Genomic DNA, 23,384 nt, shown 5'->3' on the forward strand with positions numbered 1-23,384 from the left:
ATGTTACTTTCTTAGAAACAGTATTGGTAATTTTTTTCCTATAGGCTTTCACCATCTCGTTGCTAAATAAGAAGTGATGTGAAGATCCATTTCTCTTCCTCTCTGACCTTTTTGCTAGTGGTTCTCCATATGCATACACACATCCTCTCTGCTTCTCTCTTACTTCCTCACAGGTAGCTCTTAGTTTTGGTTTGTATTTTAAAAGCGTGTACCATGTCCATCCCTAAACATGAAGATTTGCAATTCAGGTTTTATGATCTGTTAGCAAGCAAGAACTGCACAGGCGTGTCTGTACTGTCATGTTAACTCTGGACCTTGCTACTTGAATCCAGGCATCCCAGAGGTGCTCACTGGGGCCCTTTTGGAAGGGGAAGTGATTAGTGTTTGATGTATGTGGTGTGGGTGCAGCTGGTCAAGCCACTTGTCCCTTTGAATGGTGTCTGAACCCGACCCCTTGATTATACCTTATAAACACAGTTAAGGAAAGCAAATTCCAAAGAATTCTTGTCATTTCATATTGAAGGGGATAGAGTTAATGTGCAGGGGGAGAAGATCACAAGAAGTACAGAATTAAATTATGATCTGAACAGTGATGTTTATTAGGTTTTTGGAGGAAGTAGAACAGACAAAATGAGATGGGAGGGATCCTGCTCAGAAGGAAGACATAATGGTTTTTTCTTGAAATACAAAAAAAAAGTATTGTTGGTCACAAGTGTTTTATCAGAATAGTCTTCCAGACAAGATGGTCTTTGGCCAACTGAAGTTTTTCTGAAGTGGAAGCAGGAAGCTATTAAATGTAATGTAGAGCATGTGTCTCAAAGCATCCCTGAAATGCCTGGCAGAGGTAATCAAGGTAATTAATCTCTACTCTGATATTAATATACAACATTCCTTTTGGTTTTCTGAAGCTGAAAAGATGTTTACTGTTGTTGGATAGCTAGTAATGGAAATACCAAAGTACTTACAAGATAATCTGTTTAAAGTTGTGTTGTAATTATCTCCCTATGCTTTTTCATAATATATTTTACAACAGGAAACTATAGGATTTAGAAAATCCTAGAATTACAGGTCAGAACCTTGATGAGCACTATATGATATCCAGCTCTTGCTTTAGTTTTTCCAGAATGAGAAGAGAAACATTATGATGTAGGTGTGGGAGGGAGGATAAGGACTCATGGAAGTAATCTGCTGTTGAATTCATGGGGGAAAGAAAATCCCATTGCTTGTTGCTGGAGAGTTTTCCAGAAGAAAAAATGTCAATATTGTATGCCTAACAAGATACCCAGCATTCATGTTCTCTATAATTTAGGAAAAGTTCTAGACATGAAAGACCAGATATGTCAAAGTACATTTATTATTCTGGGCATGCAATGGAAGACAAGAGTAGTATTTAAAATTAGAGTGATTGAGCCAGAGGCTTTCTGCCTAGATATTCCCTGTTATAACAATTTTCCTTCTGTCTTGCGGAAGGCAGAGATAACTGATAATGAAGTGGTTCAAACTAGCACAGGTCTGTTAATGAATGAGAAGCAACTGGAATGGATGCTTGCTCAGGCATGGTAACTCAGGGAAGAGCAAGTATAGAATACTGGACAATTTTGAGGGTAAAACATCTGTTGTGTTTTGTCTCTACCAGGGACAATCTCATGTTTCCATGGCTACTTTGTGTAGTTTAGGTAATGGGGCTTGTCTGTAGCCCATTCTTCCATAGTAGTTGCCTGCAGGATATAATTCTCTGAGTCAGAGACCACCCAAGCACACTACTGTTCAAACAGTCTCAGGCTGTGTTTGATTATTCCTGTCTCACCATTGTGGGTGGGGTGTTTGGTGAAGAGAGCACCAGACTCCATCTCATGCTCTAGGTTCGTCCCTGTCTTTAGGATGCTCAGAGACACAGACTTGCTTCATGCCTTCCTCTTTCTGAAATACCTGATATAGGTTTAAGGGCATTCAGTAGGGGCAGAATTACACCTACTAGGAATTGAAGCTGGAAAAGTCCTCTTCAAAGGCAGTGACAGAGTTCTGATTTTTTTAAAGATGTATATGATAAGATGAAGGCTTTCACCTAGCTATAGATTGCTGATCTTTCTGAAATTAAATTAGTAGTTAGTCATTAGTTATGATGTGAGATGGACCAGTCTGAAGTCTGAGAACATTCTTGCACATCCTTTTTAGTAATTCAAGTCTGTGGCAAATCCTGCCCTTGGTGGCCTGACATGACTGACACTCCAGTGTATTTCTATAGCCAGCACTATCTGACCCTGTGCCTTTCACTAATGTTAACAGTCTGAAACTTTCTGCTTGATTAAGTATTTAAGCCAACTATGGGGCATGTGTTTGAAGTAACTTGAATGAGTTCTCAAAATGCTGTTAAGCAATACCTTTATGGGCTTTGCATATCAACATCTCCATTAACTTCCTCAGTTCATTGCACTCTGCTTACGAGTAAGTACTGTTTGAAAAGTAACCACGCCCTTTTTGAACTCTTCTAGAGAAAATGTTACAAAACATTCTGTAGCAGAATTTCTGCTTAGACAGAATCCTTAGAGAGCTTTTAGACTTCAATAAATAAATGCTCCATGGCAGTTACTTAATTCTAAAATAGGAAACAACAAATCTGTGGAGAGGAGGATCACCCAAACAGGAAAATAGTTGACAGTAGTATTCTGTCGGTGTTTAAGAGTTTTAAGAAATTTAAACAGGTATTTGTTGTAATGTTTTGATACTGTGCTGTAGTTTATTGAAGAGAGTAGAGGGCAGGATTTTTCAAGCTGGTTACTTGTATCAGTATGGAATTGCATGAATCAGGTATTGATCATTTCTGCTTTGATCTTACACATGATGGTGGACATCCTTTTAAAAACAACATTACTTCAGTCAGAGTAATGGAGCACTGAGTAGTCAGAAATCTGCATGTGGCTTTGTTGCCAGTTAATTCAGTCCTAGAGCACTGTGTGCTTCAGATGGGTGGGCAGTGATGAGGTTTGCTTGGAACTGGGATATCTCTGGGGGAAAAGGGTGCAAGGGAGGTCAGTAACTGAAAATGTAACCCTCATTTTTAATGAACAGGGAAAGTCTGTCATTTTGGTTTCCTTGCCAAGTTGGAAGCTCCCAGTGCCCCTGGTAGTGTTGCAGTTGTCAACTTTTTCTTTAAAATATTTGTACTAAGTTTGTTTCTAAAACAGAATAGATGTTAGTATAAAGATCCCATTTGTAGGTGTCTGGGTTTTTTTACTGATGAACTTATGATGGATTGATTTGATCAAATCTAGCAAGTACTGACTAATCCAGCAGAGAAATGATGGAAGAGTCAATAAAAGAATTAATTCCTTAAGTTTGGGTTGAGTCCTTGTCAGTTCGTGCTGCTAGATTTTTTTTCATAGCTGTGTTCAGCAGGGATTAGTATTCATCAGTACCTGTCACTGCATTCCCTGCTCCTGTCAGCTTTCCCTCTACACAATCTTGTGTGTGCTGTGTTCAGAGCCTCTTCTCAGTGTTCAGGTAATCTCCAGGGCCATGGCATCTCCTGATGCTTTGATCAGCACTTACATGTGCAGTAATTTATTTCAGCATTGATAAATCTTTTGCTCACCAGTCAAGGGCAGAGTAAAAAGACAAAAAACCTAGACCCCAAACTTGTAAAAACATGCTCCAAAGCTGCTTAGCTATCAGTTGTTCAAATCAAGACATGCTCATCTCCCTCCTCAATTCCTCAAAAACCAAGCCTGCAAACAAAACCCAGCCAGACACCCCCCACTCCCTCCCCCTCCCTTGCCAAGGTAAACAGAGTAGATGAATTTCTCAAAATGGCATTGCAGAACATGAGGCAAAACAAAGATAAAATGTAATGGTCCTGGCGTGATTGCTAAAATGATAGGTGTGGGGCTTTCAGAGCCTTGGCTGCTCTGTGTTGAGTGTCAGGGCTTGAAAGGTTTTCTCATTAGCTTTTATATGATTTCTATCAACAGTGAAACAATCCAGGCAGTAGATCTCTGAAAGAAGATTTCTGTTCATGGATAGTTGAAGTCACTATTCATTAGTTATATGAATAAATAGTGACCAGACTGCTTTATATCTAGAATGTGCTTTGTGTTGTGTTACAGTGATTCATTCTTAATTTCATGTTTGCTATCTGGTGTAATACATATAAAATCTCTATGAAATCCCTGTAGTGTTGGTAGTTTTCAGAGATTTGGGTAAGAAAGACCTAATTGATGCCTTCTGTATTCTTGCATCCTCCCTACTGATACTTTTTTGTTGCTTGTGGTGCCTGTTCTGTGCTGTTCTCTGCCTTTCAAAGAACTAATGCATAGGAAGAGCTAATTTATTCTGTGCTAGGAAGCATAAGCTCTTTGAAGAATTTATTCAGTTGCACAGTTGTTCAAAATGACCACTATTTGAAAGCTCTTCTTTTTCTGATCAAATAAATTCTGTATAATACAGCATAATATTCATTAATATGACATTGCTTTTCTGATTATTGTAATTTCTTTCGGCTGTAAGGCAGCAGTGGCACTTTGGTTTCAAAAGCTTCTTGCACAGATGTTGCAGAGAAACTCAAGTAATATATAAACAAGTAATACTGAGGGCTGTGCTGTTATAGTTGCTGGAGTTCATCTGGGCCACAGAGCCAAAGCAGTTCCAAGGTATTAATTCATAAATAGCTTCTTTTGTCACCTGATGACAAAAGTTAATGTATCAAACCTTGTCAATTTCTTACTAATATAACAGTATTGGGAGAGATGGAGAGCTGAAAACACACACACACACACACACACACACACACACTTGGTGTTGAAACTCACCTGAACCTTCCCTGTGAAACCATTTCTCCAGCCAGAGTTTTGTAGGGCTGGCAGTGCCACATGGGGGTCTGACCCAGAGGATGACAGAAGCCATCAGCAGAGCAGATGCTCTACTTCTGAGACCCTCCTCTTTTTTTGTGGCCACTACTTCAGGAAAAAAGTGAAATTAAATGAAAGGAAATAAAATAAATTCAGTAAATTCCATACTTTTAAAATAATAAGGATTCAGTGAATGGGTTTTCTTTTATTTTTTGTATTTGTGGAGGGGGCCTTAGCTCAATGTCTTGCACAGTCCTCACTTTTGTGATTTGAGAGGTAATTGAAGAATCTGTAATACCCCATTGGTTTGATCACAACTCCTGCTCATGACATTTTATAAAGAATATATTGCTTATAAATAACATTTTGAAGTTATAAGGTTGTACAGAGATAATTACACAGCTGAAATGCATTGGCACAAGGCCAAAGGTTAAGCACTTTCCACCATCCCTCCTAAATTGAATAACTTCACTTTATGAAGTGTATCTTCAGATATTGTTTTCATTACTCTCAGAGGGCAAATTAAGGTTAATAAGAATCCATTTGAAATTACCCATATGTGTGAATATTTGTATTTTTAGAACTTTTCTTTGTCAATTACATTTCTCACTGACTGTGTTTATGTGAATACAAGTACATAGGTCAAGGCTTCAGCTCATGTTTCTACAATTTCAAACTGTTTTACCTCTCTTAGACAGATTTCCTCTAAACTGGATTGTGAGACCGACCCTGCAAGGTTTTTCAAACTGAGCAAAACTAAGTGCACTCATTCCACTAAGTTGTGGTTTCTCACATACTCTGAATCCCACTATCCTCGTTTCACTTGACCCACATAGAAGCCATTTGACCCATCTGCTTCAGTCCTCAAACCCAGTATTTGTATATCCTTGTCTTTAAATTTCATGTTAAATAGCATATTCTTCATACAAGGCAACCCAGTATTTTGTTAACTCTTCAGCAATCTGAGAAACCCTTTAATAGAGGTGAAGGGGGAGGAATGTTTTTCTATTTTCTGTGGTAAGTTAATTATGTCCATAATCTGAAACAGCACACACATACTGGAGTCGCCTCTTCCCATACTCTGCTTTTACAACATTATCCTCTTGCTACAAGTGTCCTCTTTTCACTCTGCTGCTGCATGCCCTTCCCCTCTTCCTACTTCCCAAGAAAGAGGTTGGTTGTCTTCCCACTTGATAACACAGCTGTTTCTGCCTCTTAGCATAAGAAGAAGCAATATAAGAAATGGCCTAGTGTACATGAATATTTACCCATGTTATTTACTCATATTTAATATGTATAATCTTTCAGCCTCTGTGAGGTTCAGGGACTTTGTTTTTCCAGAGATGGCATCTTTATCACTTGGTGGACATTTTTGGTCTATGAATTTGAATATTTAGAAATCTGTGTACTGTCTTAGCACAAAGAATAGCTTTGGGCAGAGTTATCCTATTGGTAACATTTTGGTATAATTTTTAAAAGAAAGGTGTTTTTTCCACCCCAAAAAGTTAAAGTAAGAAATTAGTAAGTTGCTTTTGTTAGTCTTAACATTAAATGAAAACATTTGTCACAAACTAGTTAACATTGTCAGTCTATTACAATGCAGTATTGAAGAACAAAATATTAGAAAAACAAAAGAGAAATAATGATTGGGAATGGTTGGAGGTAAAATACATAAAGATGACACTTGAAAATCTATGCAACTTGCTAGGCTAGGCTTGTTTGTTTTAGGACTTTTTTTATTTGTTGAATGAAACAGTGTGTGAGCAACTTTTCTCTACAGGTTATTGACATGCCAGAACACAATCCTGGAGATATGGGAGGAACAATGAGACTGGGGAAGAGGAGGACTGTTTTTAAAACTGAAAATTCTGTTTTAAGTAAGTTATTTTTCTGCTCTTATGACTTTGCCTTTTGGATAGGAGCTGTGTAAAATGGAAAATCAAAAGTGCTATAATCTTAAGCAAAGAGTTAGGTGGCAGCTTCCCTGAGCTCATTCACTCTGATCCTATTATTTACATTTACTGGGAATTGGAGTGAAAAAAAGAAATGAGAGGCCTCTGTAACTCCCAGTGAAACTGTCACTGAGCGTCCAATGCTTTTTTAAAAACAATGAGTAAAATGTTGAGAAAACTGAAATTCTTTTCATGGCAGTTTAATTAATTATATTCTTGGGAAGGTCAGAGTGCTTTCTTCCTATTTTCTAGCCTGGCCCTAGAAGCAGCCTTGTTTTGGGAAAGCAAAGTATCTTCTAGAGAAAAGGAAAATTATTTGCTGTAACAGGATGCTTCAGATAACAAAAGAAAAGCAACCAGAATATAGAAAAAAATATTTAATTTGATCTCTGTGTATTTTAAAATTGAAGTAATAGTTGTCTTTTATTAATCAGCCCATTATACAGTAGTAATATAGATGATGCTACAAAAGTGTAAAAAGTAGTTTCTTGTCCATTGACTAAATATGTATGTATTTCTTATACTGCCCTGCCCCTGATATTGATCGGAGGTATTCTCTATTTAGCTATGTTAAACTTAAGGAATGTATCCTTCTGAGTATTTAAAAATTACATCTACTTCAGCAGGAGACCAGAGTGTAATACCCTAAATATGTAATTTCATTTCAATATGTAATTTAATTTCATTAAATATAGACATTTAATGAAAAATCTGCAATTCTAGAGACACCCATACTAGTGATCTAACTAGCCTGGGTGATACTTTGCCTATGTCTGATATAGATATGCATGTCACAATGTACAAGTTGTCATGTGACCTAAACACTTCTTGGAAAAGTTAATAAAAATTAACATGTGTTGTAAATCTTGACCAGTATTAAGAGTTGTTTAGATCTGTTTAGATCTTTGGAAAGAATAATAAAAAGCTATGGTAGTTTAATCAGGAAATCTGATTTCTTTTTCTTATGCTTTACAACTTGGATGGAAATAATAATTTTGAAAAGGCGGTCCCTTAAAATTAAGACATACACCATTTTTTGTAAAATGGCAGTGCTATTATTCTACAATTTTTGAAGATGTTCTTTGCAGTTTAATTCATGTACCAACCCTCTAGCAAGACAGTAATTGTCATGACCGTAGTGTAAATTGAGAGCAAGGTTTGGGCCACGATTATAAGTAAGAGATATGATTAAAATCTGGTTTACTGCATAGCTCAAACTTGCTCCTTGTTGCTGTGAAATGCGGAGTGTTCGGGATGACGCAGAGAAGACTGCCAGAGTCATTTGGATAATGAGATCAGGAAAACAGAGAAAAGCAATATTCTCTGTTCTTTGGAGGTACTATGCCAGGTGCCATGCATAATCTATTAAAATGGAACAGATGCTCCTAAAAAGCTTCCTTCCCTGCATCTTTTGTGTGCAACTGTTGTAAAACCCTGAAGAGATTTTACATAGCTGGTTCACTCAGGCTTTTATTTTTTTTAGCTTTACAATTTAAATTAGTTAAAGTGTGTTTAGATTCTAGTTTGCCTAAGCTATTTCTAGTCAAGGAATGTTGAATATGAATCCTGAATAAACTCAGGGAACAGTGAATTAAAAGAAACTAGTCATCAGGAAGAACAGAAAAACACAGTGAGATGAATAATGTCTTGTTGTGTTTAACAAGTGTTAAATGTGACTTCTTTGAGGTTTAAATTACAAGGAATAATTATAGCAACTATTAAAGCAACACATGGGCTTTTAATTTCTCTTTTGTTGTATATTCAGGGAAGCTTTATGGTGATGAAATGTTTGTAGAGGAGCGACACAGGCATCGATATGAGGTAAGCACTGTCCTTTGTATGGGTCCACTCCTCTGTATGCAAACATCTGGGATAAGGTGCCTGAATACTTTTAGAATACTGACATTCAAGGAGACACACACGAGGTGGACTCCTGGAGTTCTCTCTGAGGTAGTTCAGAAGGGATCTGACTCCATCAGTGTCTCTAAAGGGCCTTGAACTATCAGGTATGTACATGCTGTAACTGATTCAGACAATATTAACCTTCCTTAGAAGGGAGGAGAATATGATGGTGGCAAACCTGCTCACATTTGGATATTAATTGAGTGGTTAAAACATTATCAAGGAAATGAGACAGCTCACTGCAGAGCTCCTCAGTTTGAAGGAAGAGCTGCACCACAGCTTTTGTCATAACCACTGAAATTCAGTGATCAAAGGGGTGGTCAGTGGGCATCTAGTGGGCCATTAAAAAATGGGGAATTCAGTCTGCTTGGATTCAGAAGAACAGCAAGCAGAAGGGATCCTGGCTTTAATTTTTGAATATTGCATAGTAACTTTTAAAATTACTGATTCATTTCTTTATTGAATAAATATGTCCACTTGTACAAATTTATGCCAGAGTTGTTAAAACAAGAAAGCAAAAGTTCCCAACCATTACCCAGTTCTCTTCGTTCTTGTATGCATGTAAAAACTATTACAATTAACTGCTACTGTTTGTTAAATCCAAAAATAATCAGAACTACCATTGTTATTGCTTTCAATGTTTCAGGTGAACCCAGAATTGACTCACTGCTTTGAAGAGAAAGGTTTGAAATTTGTTGGCCATGATACGGAAGGGAACAGGATGGAAATTATTGAACTGGAGAGTGAGTGTCTTACTTGTTCGTGATACTTATTGCATCTGCTAAAACTGTATGAACTATAGTCTGTTGAACAGCATGAAGATACAATATTTAGCTGTCTTAACAGCCAAGATAATTTTGGGGGATACTGCTAACTCCACTTGTGTATTACAATGGGTGAAAATTCAGAGCGGGTTAGGAAAAGTCTTACACTTTGCAAGAACTGTGAATGTATTTGATTATGTGGGACAAATGTGCTCCTTTTCCAAAAGGTCCTAAATCTAGCTCAGGGCAATTTGTCTATTTAGAATCATTGAGTGATTTGGGAGGTCATATAGTCAACCTTCTGCTTCAGCACAGGGCTACCTTCAAATGTAGGTCAGGTTCTCCAGTCAAGTTTTCAGTACGTCCAAGTATGCTGTTACTTGGACTTCAAAGCACTCACCACTTTTCTTTGAATCCAGAAGTCTGGCCATTTTTTAACACACTTTGTGGCCTAGCCATAGTCCCCAGCTTCCAACTTAAAGGGTAGGAAACGATATGAAAAGCTTTGCTAAAGTCAGAATTAAGGAAAGCCAGTGCTCTCCCTGCATCCAAAGACAGATTCTTCTCAGGCTTTTTGTGCCAATCTTGCTGACCTTCATGTTCTGAAGGTCAGGAATGTTCTATGGTTCCTTGGGTCCTTCTTTTTGTCTTGAAGAAGGGCATGGTACTGCCTTTTTCCAGTCATCAGAGACCTCTGGCCTTATACAGATTATTATCAATATGCCAGTTTCACAGTGACATTGCCTTGCTCCCTAAGCACCCTCAAATATTCTTGGTCAGGTCCCAATATGTGTTTCATTTTTCCCAATTCATGTTTCATTTATGAATTGTGTATACATCCAGTATAGCCAAAGTATATGACATTACTGGAGTGTATTTCCTAGAGAGTCTGTGAAATCTTCATCCTTGCAGCAGAGACCTTCAAATCTTGACTAGACAAAGCTGTCAGCAACCTGATTTAACTTTGAGTTTGTCCTTGCTTTGAGCATATTGTTCTAAATAGACATACATAAATAGACACTGGAAACCAAAATACTATGAAAATAATATGATAAATATAAACTTTGTGACTTTTCCAATTGTACCACTCTCCCTCCACCCTTACATGTTGGTACAGGTTTATTATTCAGTTTTTATGAATCAGAGGATGATTTTTCCTTAGTTTGCCCTACTAACCTTCTGCCTCTGTTGTCAGTTGCTTTTTGTGGAAAGAAGTTTTCTGCTGCCTCACCCTTAAATTGACATGCGCTGCTCTGGCTTCTGGACACTAGTCTGAAATCTTCAAAGGGTTTTCCTAAAAGTTTTTCTACTATCTTCTTCCTACATTGTGTAATTTTCTTTGATGTCTATCTTGCAGATCACCCATATTTTGTGGGAGTTCAGTTCCACCCAGAATTTTCCTCAAGACCTATGAAACCTTCACCTCCATACCTTGGACTGTTGCTAGCAGCAACTGGGACACTGAATGCTTACCTGCAGCGTGGATGTAAATTGTCTCCAAGGTAATCTTTCTTTGTTGCTTGCCTGCAGTTTGACGGTCACATTTTCAGAGGGACTATCCCATCCTTCAGTTCAGAAGCCCAGAAGAGGAAAAGGAGTTCTTCAAGTACTGATTTACTTGTGACTGTGTGGGCCTGTCATATATCTGGGTGTAAAAATAGCCTATAAGCAGGAAGCACAGTTCCTCACTTCTTCCTTTTCACAGGCTATTAGGGCTAAAGCCAGAGCCCCACATTACAATCAGAAAAAAAAGTCAAAAACCATTAATAAATTCAAATGAAGATAGCAGCCTCATGTGTTAACTTCCATTGACAGTAGCTTCGTAGGGAAAGAGATTTGCCAGAGGATCAAGCAATGAAGTGAAATTCCTACCTAGTTGTACTTGAATGATGATAACAACAACAACAACAAAGAAACACTGATTTTTATTTTACAGTAGCTAAATAATAAATACTATCTTTCAGAGACAGGCCTGAAATAAAACAGTTGGGATACCTTTAGACTTACAGAAGGATTTGGATCTAGGTCAGAACGGGATGGTTCAGCCAAAACTGTCCTTGGTCTCTTGGACACAGAGGCTTTTGTTTATTGAATGTACCAATGTTTTTTTAGCCAGAATTAACTAATTTTTGTTTATTTCAACGATATTAATAACAGATAAAATTTCAATATAATAGCAATAGTAAAGAAATCAGAGAGAAGCCTTGGGCACAGTAACAAAAAAAAAAAAAATCATAAAATGACTGAATAATAACATTGAGCAGATCTAACTCTGGAATGTTAGCTTTTCCTCTAAACAAGACTCCAAAATTATTAATTCTGTGGGTTGGGCTTTTTTTTTTTTTTTTTTCCCCTGAGTCTTGTATTCTATTAAAATAAAGTCTGTTCGTTAAGAGAGAAATAGAAATTTATTCAAGTTTGAGTAGTAAACAGCCAAGCCAGACCAGACCAATCTGTTCTGGTTCCCTAGTCCTTTATGGGTATCAGTTTTTATTCACTCTGCCCAGTTGTGCAGTTGTGCATTCAAGAGAATGAATTTCTGATCTGCAGACCACAGCTTGATTGAAACACTCCTGTTACCTTAGCCTGTTACTGTTAGAAGCAGTCATAATGTTAGCTGCCTTTTAAAAGGTGTGCTGGTGCAATACACAGATCAATTTTTTGTGGTGCTTGGCAAGGCAGAGACTTCTATCACAGTGATTTCAGCCTTACCCTCTTGGTGGGCACTCTGACTCACACTTCATCTCACTTAACAGGCCCCATAACCCTATTTATTTCTCTGAGATAAAGAAAAATTACTGTTTTTAATGAGTGATCTGTATGTGTCCTGCTAATTTACATCCCTTAGCGTTATAACAACTATTCTATCTAACCCTGACCTACCCCACTAAGATTTACTTGAATTAATCATTCAAAATGTATGCCCAAGTCTTTTTCTTCATGTTCATATAATAAACTCCTACCAAATCTCAAACATCTAGCGAAGACAAAAATCCACACTCCAAAACTTAATCTATAAAATCACAGATTTTGCTCTTTACCTAGTTACACAACAATCAAGCAATACCCCTGTGTCTTGAGAAAGGTCACTGGAATAGGAAGGCATTTTGAGGCTAAAAGAGGAAGATGTTGTGCAGAAGAATGTTTAGGAGGGAATTGCAGTGTTAGTTACAGCACACACACTCATATTAACATACCCACCTGCTGGGTGGAAAGCTTTCCAGTGTAAACCTTTAAACCCCAGAATGCTGGTGATTTCATTGAGTTGTGAAGCTAAGGCATGTCCAAGCAAGGCTAAAAGAAATCTGAGGAGAGGATTTTCTGCACACCTCATCCAGCACCACCCACGTGAGTTTTAGTCGTGCTGTGGGCTGGAGCCAAGTAAGCTGTGAGAGGATTTGTGGAGACCAGCAAGCCGAGCAGATTACCAATGCAAGGCTACCATAAACACTAAGAAGAGAGTGAATGAGAAGTCCTGAGACAAAAGGAAATATGTATTTCAGCATGAGAGTCTTAACAGGAAACTATTACTCCAGAACATTTAATAGCTCCATAATTAGGGTGCAATTTTAGAATATTTGACACCTGGACAGAAGCCCTAGCTCATAAGCAAAGCTACTAATAACTTCAAGGATGCATTACAACTTCTGGGAGAGTGCCCTAAATAAATGAAAGTGAATAAACTGTCTCTTAAATTTTTGTGAGGCTTAGTCTGGTACAGACATAGGCCCACATAGGCATGAGCATACCTAATTTGAGACTGGAATGCATCCTCTGGGAGGAATTTAGTTCCTAGAAACGTCAGTGTATACACCAAGGGACAGTCAAGAACTGACCAAAAGATCAGAGTAACTCAATGATTAATTGTTACTTATTTACGTGAAGTACTAATTGGGCACCCAAGTTGCCTTTGTGGTTTCAGCTTCTTGTGCTTTATGGCACGAGTGCCCAACCATCAAAGCCAGGCACTTTATTTCCTTGTGAATGGTTTTAGATCATGACCTTTTCCAAGCCTTTCCATGGAAATACTGAAGTCACCATTTCACACAGAAGTGAAGAATGTGGTGGGAGGCTGCCAGTTTACATTTTCATTTTCAAGGACAAAGAAAACCAAAGCTACATGAGACTCAAAGTGTACAATACCCACAAATATGCTGCTTTAAAAAAGAAAACAAAGGGTTTTAATAGGAAATTAGTGGATGAAGAGGGAAACTTCATATTTAATGTTGTTGGCTTTTACTGAGACTTAATGTAGTTTCATTTGAAAAAAATAATAAAAACTGACCTGTCTTGGGGAACAGTATAATATGGGTTGCAAAACCACTGGTGTACAATAAAGCCATGTTGCTTGTTTTGTTTTGGTTTGTTTTTTTCCCCTTATCCAGTTTAGCATCAGCAGGCTTTATTTCTTCTTTGTCTACAACCAGCACCTTTATTAATGGCCTGCAAAATTAAGCCTGAATGCATTAATTATATTTGCAAATAATGTCATTTGAATAAGAGCTGAAAGCGCTATTCAGAACACTGAAGTAACAAAAAAATATGTAGAGAATTTAGTAATCTCTGCTGAATATAATGACACCTTTGGAGGAAGAGGATAAGAAGAAGGATAAGAAGATAAATAATTTTAATACAAATATCCAGTACAAGGGATGAAATGTGGGAAATGAGAGGTGTTCCTAGGTGACTAAGTGTAGGCAACACTGACTACTGCCAAAAAGAAACTTTGCAAAGCATTAGTGAATATGCTGATGTGAAGCACCAATCCAATACCATCTAGTCACAGAGTACTCTTTTGAGTTCTGGGAAAAATTTTAATGAAAGATGACATATGAGCTGTGTTCAGAGAACAGAAGGAATGGTGCATTAAATAAAACACAAAAAAACTCAGGAAATTTGCCCATATGGTGATTACTGCATGAGCATGGTCCAGCTATCTCTCAGATCAGCTGTGGAGGAAAGCACCCATGAAGAGAAGAGAAAACAGCCTGTGTGACAAGTTCTGGTGCCTGATGTCCCCTGTATGTTGTCCCCAGTCGAGAACACATTTGGCACAGCATCATGCTTCTGCCATTGACCAAATCCAGACATGTGATTTGATGGAATTGTGATTTGAAGATTGCCAGGAGAGCAGCAAGAGAGGGGCTGCTCCATGAAAGATGACACTCCAGGAGCCAGGGGTGGGAGCTGTCCTGGTGGGGATGGTGTCCTCACTCAGTACCACAGTCACCACGGAAGGCAAGTGCTCTGGCTCCAGTGACCTTCCAGTGGTACAGGTCCCAGGTGGGGATGGCTGGGACAGCAAAGGCCCTGTTATCCTGAGAGCTCTTAGAGAAAACTACAGAAAAGCTTTAAAGGAAATCCTTTCTTAACCATACTGGCACTTAGTAATGGCTAGTTATGTCAGTTAACTTTGTCATTTAAATGTTGGATGTTTACAGTACAAACCCTTCTGAGCTAGTGACCTCAAGTCTTTTTCTGTAGTCGTTAAGTGATAATGCACTTTAGGGAGCCAAATAACTCATTATAATTGTTCTGTGGGTCAGTTATGCATTACACACTGCCAGAGCCTGTTTCTCTCCAGTGATTGTAGGGAGCTGCACGTGCCTGTCCCAGTTGAAGATATTATCCTAGGTCCAGTTATGTGAGGGCAGGTGGTTTGCAGGTCAAAACTGGGGAATTTTGGGTTTGTGCTGAGGGATTCCCAAATGAAATGATGTTTTATGGAAGCATAGGGTTGTATCATGATAACCATAATTTTAAATGAGAGATAAAATTTTTATGACCGTAAATGATATCTATGATTTTTATGACCATATAATGATCATAAAAATATATACCAAGAATATGGGTGACTGCAATTATGACCATTGCACAATCAAATATGCATTTATTCAAAATAATGTTTTGATGACATAATTTTAATAATTCAGCTTTGGGGGGGGGAAATAAATGATAATAATCTGTAAATGTAATTTTGCTGAGTCCTCAAAAAATAAACAACTTAAACAACCTGTACTAAATTTATCTGTACTTCATGTATCTTTAATTTACACTGAGGAAGAAATGCACTTAGCTTGGCTCTTTGCAGGGCATAGCATTACTGTAGTAATTGTTTTAATACCTTATGTTTCTGGAAAAGGCGTTTTTTGTCAATTGTACATTAAAAATGAATGAAAGAAAAGCTTCCCTGATACTGCCAAATACTTTGTTTCTAAAGAATATTGATCTGGATTTTCCAAGTGAAAAAACAGAAAGTTCACAGAGTACTTTTACAGGAGCAAAGTGACCAAAATTCTTCATTATAACGACTACAGTGACTAACTAGATGCAGTGACACTGCATTGAGTTTTGTTACTGTTTTCTTCCTTGGCCACCATTTAATACTTAAGGTCCCACAAAAACAAATAAACAAAAAAAAACCTGTTGGGGTTAGGTCTTAGAACTGGTGGCCTCAGATATGCTCAGTAGCTCCTTTTTGTTGGAGTCCACTGTTGTAAGAATTGTTACAAATAAGATGAAGTGAGTGTCAGGCTCCTGCCCAAGATAATACTAATTAATTTGAACACAAACTAAGAGAAAACTTGCTGAAGCAAATGTAAGTGTATTTTTTCAGTGGTTGGCTCAGTGTGAAAAAGGATTTCATTAAGGAAACCTGGGCTTATTTGATTTCTCATTACCACCACTTTCACAACCAGCAGATTTAAGTGAGGTTACTTAATATTACCAACTGTGCGGACGAAGCATCCATTTGGGTTTTGTGTTTATTATCTGTGTACAACCCATTGTAATTTGGAACAAAGTACACATTTATTCCAAAGAGAAAAGTTGGCTTGCTTCTGGTTAATGCCACCTACGGCTTTCCTTCAGATTACACATGATACTAATATGTTTGACATCAGAGTAAATCTTAGAAATCTGACACCAGTGCTGGTTTGAAGCTGTAACACACAGGTGTAGATATGCCAAGTTTCACGAGTCCCTGTTTGCTTTCAAGTCTGCTGGCAGCCTAACTTTTGAAGTTCAAGTTTCCTTGGGGCCCAAGTTGTTATTTTTAAGATGATGCCACAGGTTCTGGGTGTGCTTAGACAAATCAAGCAGCTGAAACTGAGACTGACAACTACCTGAGTCTGAAACTCAAGGGCTGATCCTTACCTGGGTATTTCCCCTACCTTTCTTGCCCTGTGGCCTGCTTGTGAGACGTAAAACTGACTTACACCCCATAGAGCAGCCCTAAAGTGGGCAAGACTGTGAGGTGCTCCTGCAGAAATCAAGAATGTGATGATGACAGCCCTTCTCTGGGATTTGGTGTCAAATCTTGTACTGAAATTGGGCAGCATGGGAACAGGAACAAAGTCGTCATTAGCTGAGTTAAGTGTTTTAGCCTCTGCACTAGTGGCCAAGTGAGCCTCAGCTTCAGCAAACTGAAAACAGGCTTAAGAAGTTTGGGTGGTAAGTCAGTGAAATCACAGAAGCATCCAGGCTGTGTGACTACTTCTGTGGGCAAATCCCTCTGAAGACTATGTCACTGAGTGGGGAAGGACCTATGAGGAGAGTGCTGGGTGGGGATCAGCACCTGACTGCCTCCAAGAGATGAAGCTGGGCAGTTGTCCACTCACCCCATTGGTTGGTGAGCTTCTACTTAAGCATTTGACTCCCATACTGTGTTGTTTATAGAACTCTGGCATGTTTTTGGGCTGGGATTGCCACTGGGCAGCAGAGCTAATTAAAAAAAATGTTCTCTGAAGACTTTGGACTTAAATCATGACTGTCATAAGATTGTGCAGTTCTCTACAATCAGTTTTACTCTCTGATCTGTGGACAGTATTTGCTATTTTGCTGTGATGTGAAAATGCAAAACTGTTTTAATAATACTGAATTTTTGTTCCATGTTTCCATGGGTACTTTCAGAAAAAAGTAAGTACAACGTTGGTGATGTTGTGTTTGTCTGTGTGCATCTGGCATGCTTGATCATACTGTTAACAGCACTTTCCTCACTTGAACTGTGTAATTGATGACCAGCTGATGAAATGATCAAATGGAGCACTAGTCTGGTGTGACACACCCTTTATAAGAACCACATCAGCAGTGTGTGTGTCATGCAGAAAAGGGCAGAATGCTGTAGACAAAGTCGTAATGTTAGGACAGCCAGAATATCTGTGCTAATTTGGTACAGTGACTCGTTGTAACTGTGGGAAATTTTCCTAACAGAGGTAGAAATTAAATGAGGTGACTGTTGGTGCCATTCCTCCTGTCCCACTCTGTTTAAGTGTCTGCTTTTTTTTCTTATTCTTTCTTCAGTTTTCCTTTTCCCTCAAAGAAGAGAGGGTGAAATTCAGGCTACAAAGCAGTGCTCAGTACCAAGCAGCAGAGTAGCTGAGTGCAGTTTGTTCCCTGTTCCACAGTGCAGTCTCATCAAAGATCTCCAGCTGCGGGGCTGCGGGGCTCCCTTGGAGCAGTACCCAGCCAGCAGTCACTGATAAGGCTCTGTCTGGGTGGGCCATGTGCTTGATGTCTCAGTAGGAGATCATGCACACGACGTGACTCCGGTCCTGTTGTCCGGAGGATGAAGGGGTGTGTGGTGAAGGGGAGATGTGACAAGACAGCTGTGCAGTCAGTGCCTGGCATAGAGTTGGCAGCCAAGGCTGTCATGATGTTCCCACACAAATGAAGTCTGAGATCCCCACTGCACTGTGCTAAACATGGCCTGTGCTCTGAAGGGTCACAGGACTGAGCAGAATTACTGCTGCTCAAATGTACTTACCTGTTCCCTGGATTGCCTTTGCTGGCTTCTCATCTGGGGAAATTAAAATATCTGGAAAACAGACTGTAGAAGTGAAGTGTAGTAGGGAGGAGTTGTGGCTGGAGGCACTTCTGAAGCATACTTAAATTTAAGATAAACTTGGAGACCCAATAGACATCACACTGACTGAAAATCTGGTTTGTGGGCACTTCTTTCTCTCAGTCACCGTGGTGATTCCTGTTCCTCACTGTTTCCTTGTTCTTATCACTTAAAAAACAATCACTTGCATGGCAGTTGGGTCTCTGAAAACCAGTCTGCATCTCTCAGGACACAACAAAAGGGGATAAAACCTCTAGGAAAACTGTCAGGATATTGCTTAGTGCAATGAAAATTATTTGTGTTCTAACTAAAAGAGCAAGAACTGTAATTTAAATGTAAAATTGTGATCTAATAAAGTTGTCTTAACTTTTTTTTTCTTTGTTAAATCAATGATTTTCTTTACCATAAGGGAGAAATTCCTTTTATTTTAGCTCTGAATACCTGCTATTATCTATCTTGTTAACCATGATCATAGACATGCAGCACCAGCAAAATGCAGAATGAATGTACAGGAGAAAAACAAAAAGAAATCAAATATACTATTTAACAGGTAGAGCATTATTTCACACCAGGTCTTAAACTCCAAACTTCAGCCCATTCCTTTAGAAGAAGGTTTCTAAAATACCATGTTTTTAGCTTGAGCCTAAAGAAGTTTTCTAGAAATGGGTTACATTTGAGGAAAGTGTTGATCATATGCATCATGGGTTGGAGGGCTTGAAATAAAATACTTGGTTTAGATCTTTCTGAATTCTTATTGGTTCCAACAGTGACAGCTACAGTGACCTAAGTGATGACAGCTCTCCAGAAAAAGAGTTTCCTTATTCTGACACAAGCTGAAATGATTATATGAGAGCACAGAAATGGATGATGCTATTGAGGTAAACTGAAATGTTTTGATACTGCTTTATGACTCTGATTTATTCTAGACTTAAAATAGGAGAGACAGTTAACTTAATTTTCGCATTTGTTTCAAGTCCCATCTGAGATCTTATGTCTTTCTTGTGTGTAGCATTTAATTGTTTTCCTCTTCTGCTGCTTAACTCTGAAATTGAAATGTTAAAGTCTGATAAGTATTTTGGGTACATCTTTTATGTAGGATGCTGTACAAAACCGAGTTGTGTCAGTGTTTGAAGATATGTTAAAAAAAATTTTTAAAATTATACTTTATTTTTTTATATCTTCGGTTTACAATTTGGAATAACTTCAACTACATTGCGTAGACATTACTTTTTATTTTGTCTTAATATTCACCTGTAATTGCATCTGATGCATTGATATCACTAAGACATCCCAACATAAATACTTGTATTTGATCTGCACAGTGACAGAGATACAAAGAGGTTTTATAAAATTATAGCTTTGTTTGCCATAGGCTTTGCCAGAGTGATGTTGGATTGGTTGTTTATTCACCTGTAAACATGGTAGTAATAGATTTCCTTTTAGTTTGGAAGTTGTATTTCCTGTGAGACACCTGATCTCTGCAGGATCTGGGCTTGAAACTTGGTCCTACTTTATTTTTCCTATGCAGATTCATCAGAGCTGGGGCTGGTATGACACTCTCATTCAGCTTCTCGTTATTTCTGAGCACTTCTGTAAGGAGGGCATAACCTTCCCTTTTGACTGTGTCTCACGTGGTGTTGACACTAAGCAGCTGTGCCAAGCAGACAATTAAGGCTACATAAAACCAGCATTTCTGCCTGATGGTCTCCTGATCCAAGTAGTGGCATAAGATACTAGAAATTGGAGTTCAGTCCTTAGATGCATGGGTTTCTTCTGTGATTTTCAACTGAATTCTTTTTTGCTCTCCTGTATTACATGTTAAAGATAATGATCCATCCCCAAATCACGAGAGCAAAGAACAGAATGTTAAGAGATGTAGTGACCTGGTACATGTACATGTACAGTACTGATGCTTTAAAATAACCAAAAAATAAGTAGACAAGATATTCCTTTTCACTCTTGCCTGGATCTTTCCCACCTCCAAACATAACAATGTTGCTGTTTCTTGAGACCAACACAAGGGAAAAGCCCTTGCTTTCCTCAGTGGAATTTATGAATGGTAGTTCTCTGTTTACAGTTGCAGCATGACTTGTTCAGTGCTTGGATGAATGCACTTTTGTGATGCTTTGAAGTGGTTATCAGTAGCCAAGCTGATTTTGTTTGAACATGTCACAAGTGGATAACAATTGTTATTCAACAGAATTACTCTAGAAAAAATTAAATAACTAAATCCAGATATCAAAGAATGAGAAAAGCATTGGCTTTTTTTTTTTATCTCATGGTTAATTCTACCTGTTAATCAGAGTTGGATACACGTGTAGATTATATTTGGCTTTGTGGTTTCAATTTAGATAAAATGCATCTATTCATAAAATTTAGATAGGATTACTTTGAAATGAGTCAACAAATTTGAGTGAAAATTACATAAGCATGAAATAAACTGAGTTAATGATGAAATTTTTTAATAATTGATATTTTTACATTTATTCTTCTTTCCCTCTTTTTATGTTACAGAAACTTGGGAACAGGACAATATTGAATAGAAGAAAGTAGAAGAGTAAGCTGCTTGCAGTTCTCATACTGTTTCTTCCTCTGCTATGTTCAATAATTCTCATTACAGATGACAGTTTTACTGTTCTTTAGCAAAAATCGTTCTGTGTAAATGCTGTTTCAAAAGTTACCAAACGATTCTGCACCTTAGCTGTTAATCATTATTATTTTGTTGTATATTTTAGAGTGATCTCAGGTGAATATGTATCAATTCACTAGTTCACAGCTTTCTTGATTTGAAGGAAGATTTGACTGGTTTCAGTTTGCCTTGGAACAGGAAGAAAAAAACGTATTAGTTCTTGGGAATGAGGCAGGGAATGCACTAAAGCATTTAAGAGAAAATTGTCTTTCTCTTGAGCAGTAGAAAACCATTTCGGGTTTTTTTCCTATTAAGCTTGTATATATATTTTTATTAATTTTTTTGCTGTTCAATATGTACAAATGAAAAACTGTTGCTGTATCTCAGCTTTATGTAATTATAGTAATTAATGTTGGATACAAGTTTTTTCACTTTGCTTTTATAAGCAATTTGATTTCACATAAATTCATTTGCTGTATTTCTTCTGGAAGACTGATAATCCTGAACATAATTCTAACCTACAAAATTACAGAAGTGATATTAGAAGGTGGTTTCATATTTGTATTTTGTAAGAGAGAAAGTAAATACGTTCATATATTAAACTCCAGTTTTAACACTTTTGTGAAAGTTGTAGAAAAACCAGTGTAGAAAAACCAGTAGAAAAACACCTGGGGTGTTATCTGGGCTCCAGATGTGCCACACTCAGTTAGTTGCAGTAAATAAGTGTGAAGCAAATTAAGTAAGGTTCACCTTTGTTTCCCTGCGTCCTGTGACCACTCCATCATCATGGCACTTATTCCCGAATAGAATGGAATGCTGTGTTTTAAGTTAGAAATCACAAGTTGTTCCACTGCATCACAACTCAGGCAGCCCTGCAAAGCCAGGGCTGGAGCCTGAACCACTGAGTAAGAAGAGGAAGGTGAGAGGTGCTCTCTGGGTAAGGCAGCATTAAGGTGTAAGCGGTGTAAGGACCCATTAGCATTGGGGCATCACCAAACCTGTCACAGAAGGTGAACCTGAGCTATATAACTGAGGGGCTCCAAATGCTTAGGGCACACTTTCTTATAAAGAAAAGTTCTGAATTTTGAGAGTTGGGTTTCATTTTGGTTTTGGGTAAAGTGTCTTCTTTAATTCATCAAAAGTCAATATCCACACAAAAATAAGAAGCACCATGTTCCTTATTGCAGCTTTGTAAAACAAAAAGTTTGAGAGCTGTGCATTGCTCTAGAAAATCTCAGGTTACACAGCAAATTTGTCTTTTCACTAAAAGAAGCTTTAATGGTAATGCAACATAAAATGTATTTTTATGGCCACACTTTCCTAAAGTAGTTTGTGAATATGTGCCTTAGAAATACTGACAGCAAAATTGGTGCCACTGTATGTCTTCCCCGATGAGAGACACTGGCCACTGCTTTATGAAAAGTGAAGAATTTCCTAAGATTGTCTGTAATGTGCAAATGTATTTTGAAAACATTTCAATAAATTGTATTATTTGGAAGTGTTTGAGTTCCTGCTAAAAAGTCATGGTGCCAATTGTGAACTGTGGTGTTAAAGAAAGAATTTATCATTTAATCATGAAGCTGCACTTGTTTGTAAAGAAGGGGAGCAGCATCCAAGTTTGGATGGGACTGCAGGGTAGGTATTGCATTTGGCTGATTCAGTGGACAGAGCTTTATCTTACTTAGTGTCTCCAGTCCAGTATTGCATCTCAGCAGCGCGGGTTCCTGTTTCACTGTCAGCTTTACAGGTGAGCTCCTTTAGCACCTGCCTAACGTACTCAATGTGTACTATCCCGAAGCTGAGGTTGCTTCCCCTTATTTAACTGCTTGGAGACATAACCTTCTTGTGCTAGTGTGTCATGCTTGCAGAGCTTGCATCTAAGGAGGAGGATTTGCTTGACCAAACAGACTATTCCTCATCAGGGAGTTCTCGTGATGCTGCATTAGGTTGCTGTTTTTCTGAAGCCATATTTATATGAGACAGAGGGTGAGTGTTGATTCAGAGTAGTATTAAAAAAGGCTTACTGTGACCTGAGATTCATGGGACTCTGGCATACTTCTCTGGAAATCCTGTTGAGGCATCTAAGCCCTGGCTTTCCAGGAAGACACTGGAAGTTTTGAGCAATACCTTAAAAGCAGAGGTTGAGTTCTCTGCAAGAACCTGTGTAAGCAGGAATTGCAGCCCAAAGCTAAAGGAAGTTTTCAGGAAAGAAAAGACTGATTGTCAACAATTGTAAAGGCAGGGTCTTGCTGCCCAAAATGATGTGGAGGATGATAAGGGAGAGTCAAGTGTAAGAAGAGAGCTGTGTTACTGCTGCCATGGCAATGCAAATGAAAGTTTCTCCCCAGACTCTGTGTGTATCAATGAAAGTAGGGAGGGTGATTACAGCCTAGAGAACTTCTGAGCTGGCAGCAAAGCCAGATCAGCACAAGTGAACAGGGGCTGTGGAAA

The 23,384-nt window shown here is 38.2% G+C and overlaps 1 protein-coding gene across 1 annotated transcript in view; it reads left to right on the forward strand.

The window, feature by feature from the left end:
* Positions 1 to 22,431, forward strand: part of CTPS2 (CTP synthase 2) — a 55,620-nt gene extending 33,189 nt beyond the window's left edge. The window contains exons 14-19 of the mRNA XM_053934938.1: positions 6,625 to 6,721; positions 8,562 to 8,617; positions 9,345 to 9,441; positions 10,820 to 10,964; positions 19,072 to 19,182; positions 20,819 to 22,431. Coding sequence (XP_053790913.1) covers positions 6,625 to 6,721; positions 8,562 to 8,617; positions 9,345 to 9,441; positions 10,820 to 10,964; positions 19,072 to 19,141 — 465 coding nt within the window. The 3' untranslated portion in view covers positions 19,142 to 19,182; positions 20,819 to 22,431. The remainder of the gene's footprint in view (positions 1 to 6,624; positions 6,722 to 8,561; positions 8,618 to 9,344; positions 9,442 to 10,819; positions 10,965 to 19,071; positions 19,183 to 20,818) is intronic.
* Positions 22,432 to 23,384: the final 953 nt, after the last annotated feature.

Source organism: Vidua chalybeata, chromosome 2 (genome assembly GCF_026979565.1).
Source record: "Vidua chalybeata isolate OUT-0048 chromosome 2, bVidCha1 merged haplotype, whole genome shotgun sequence".
NCBI lineage: Eukaryota > Metazoa > Chordata > Aves > Passeriformes > Viduidae > Vidua > Vidua chalybeata.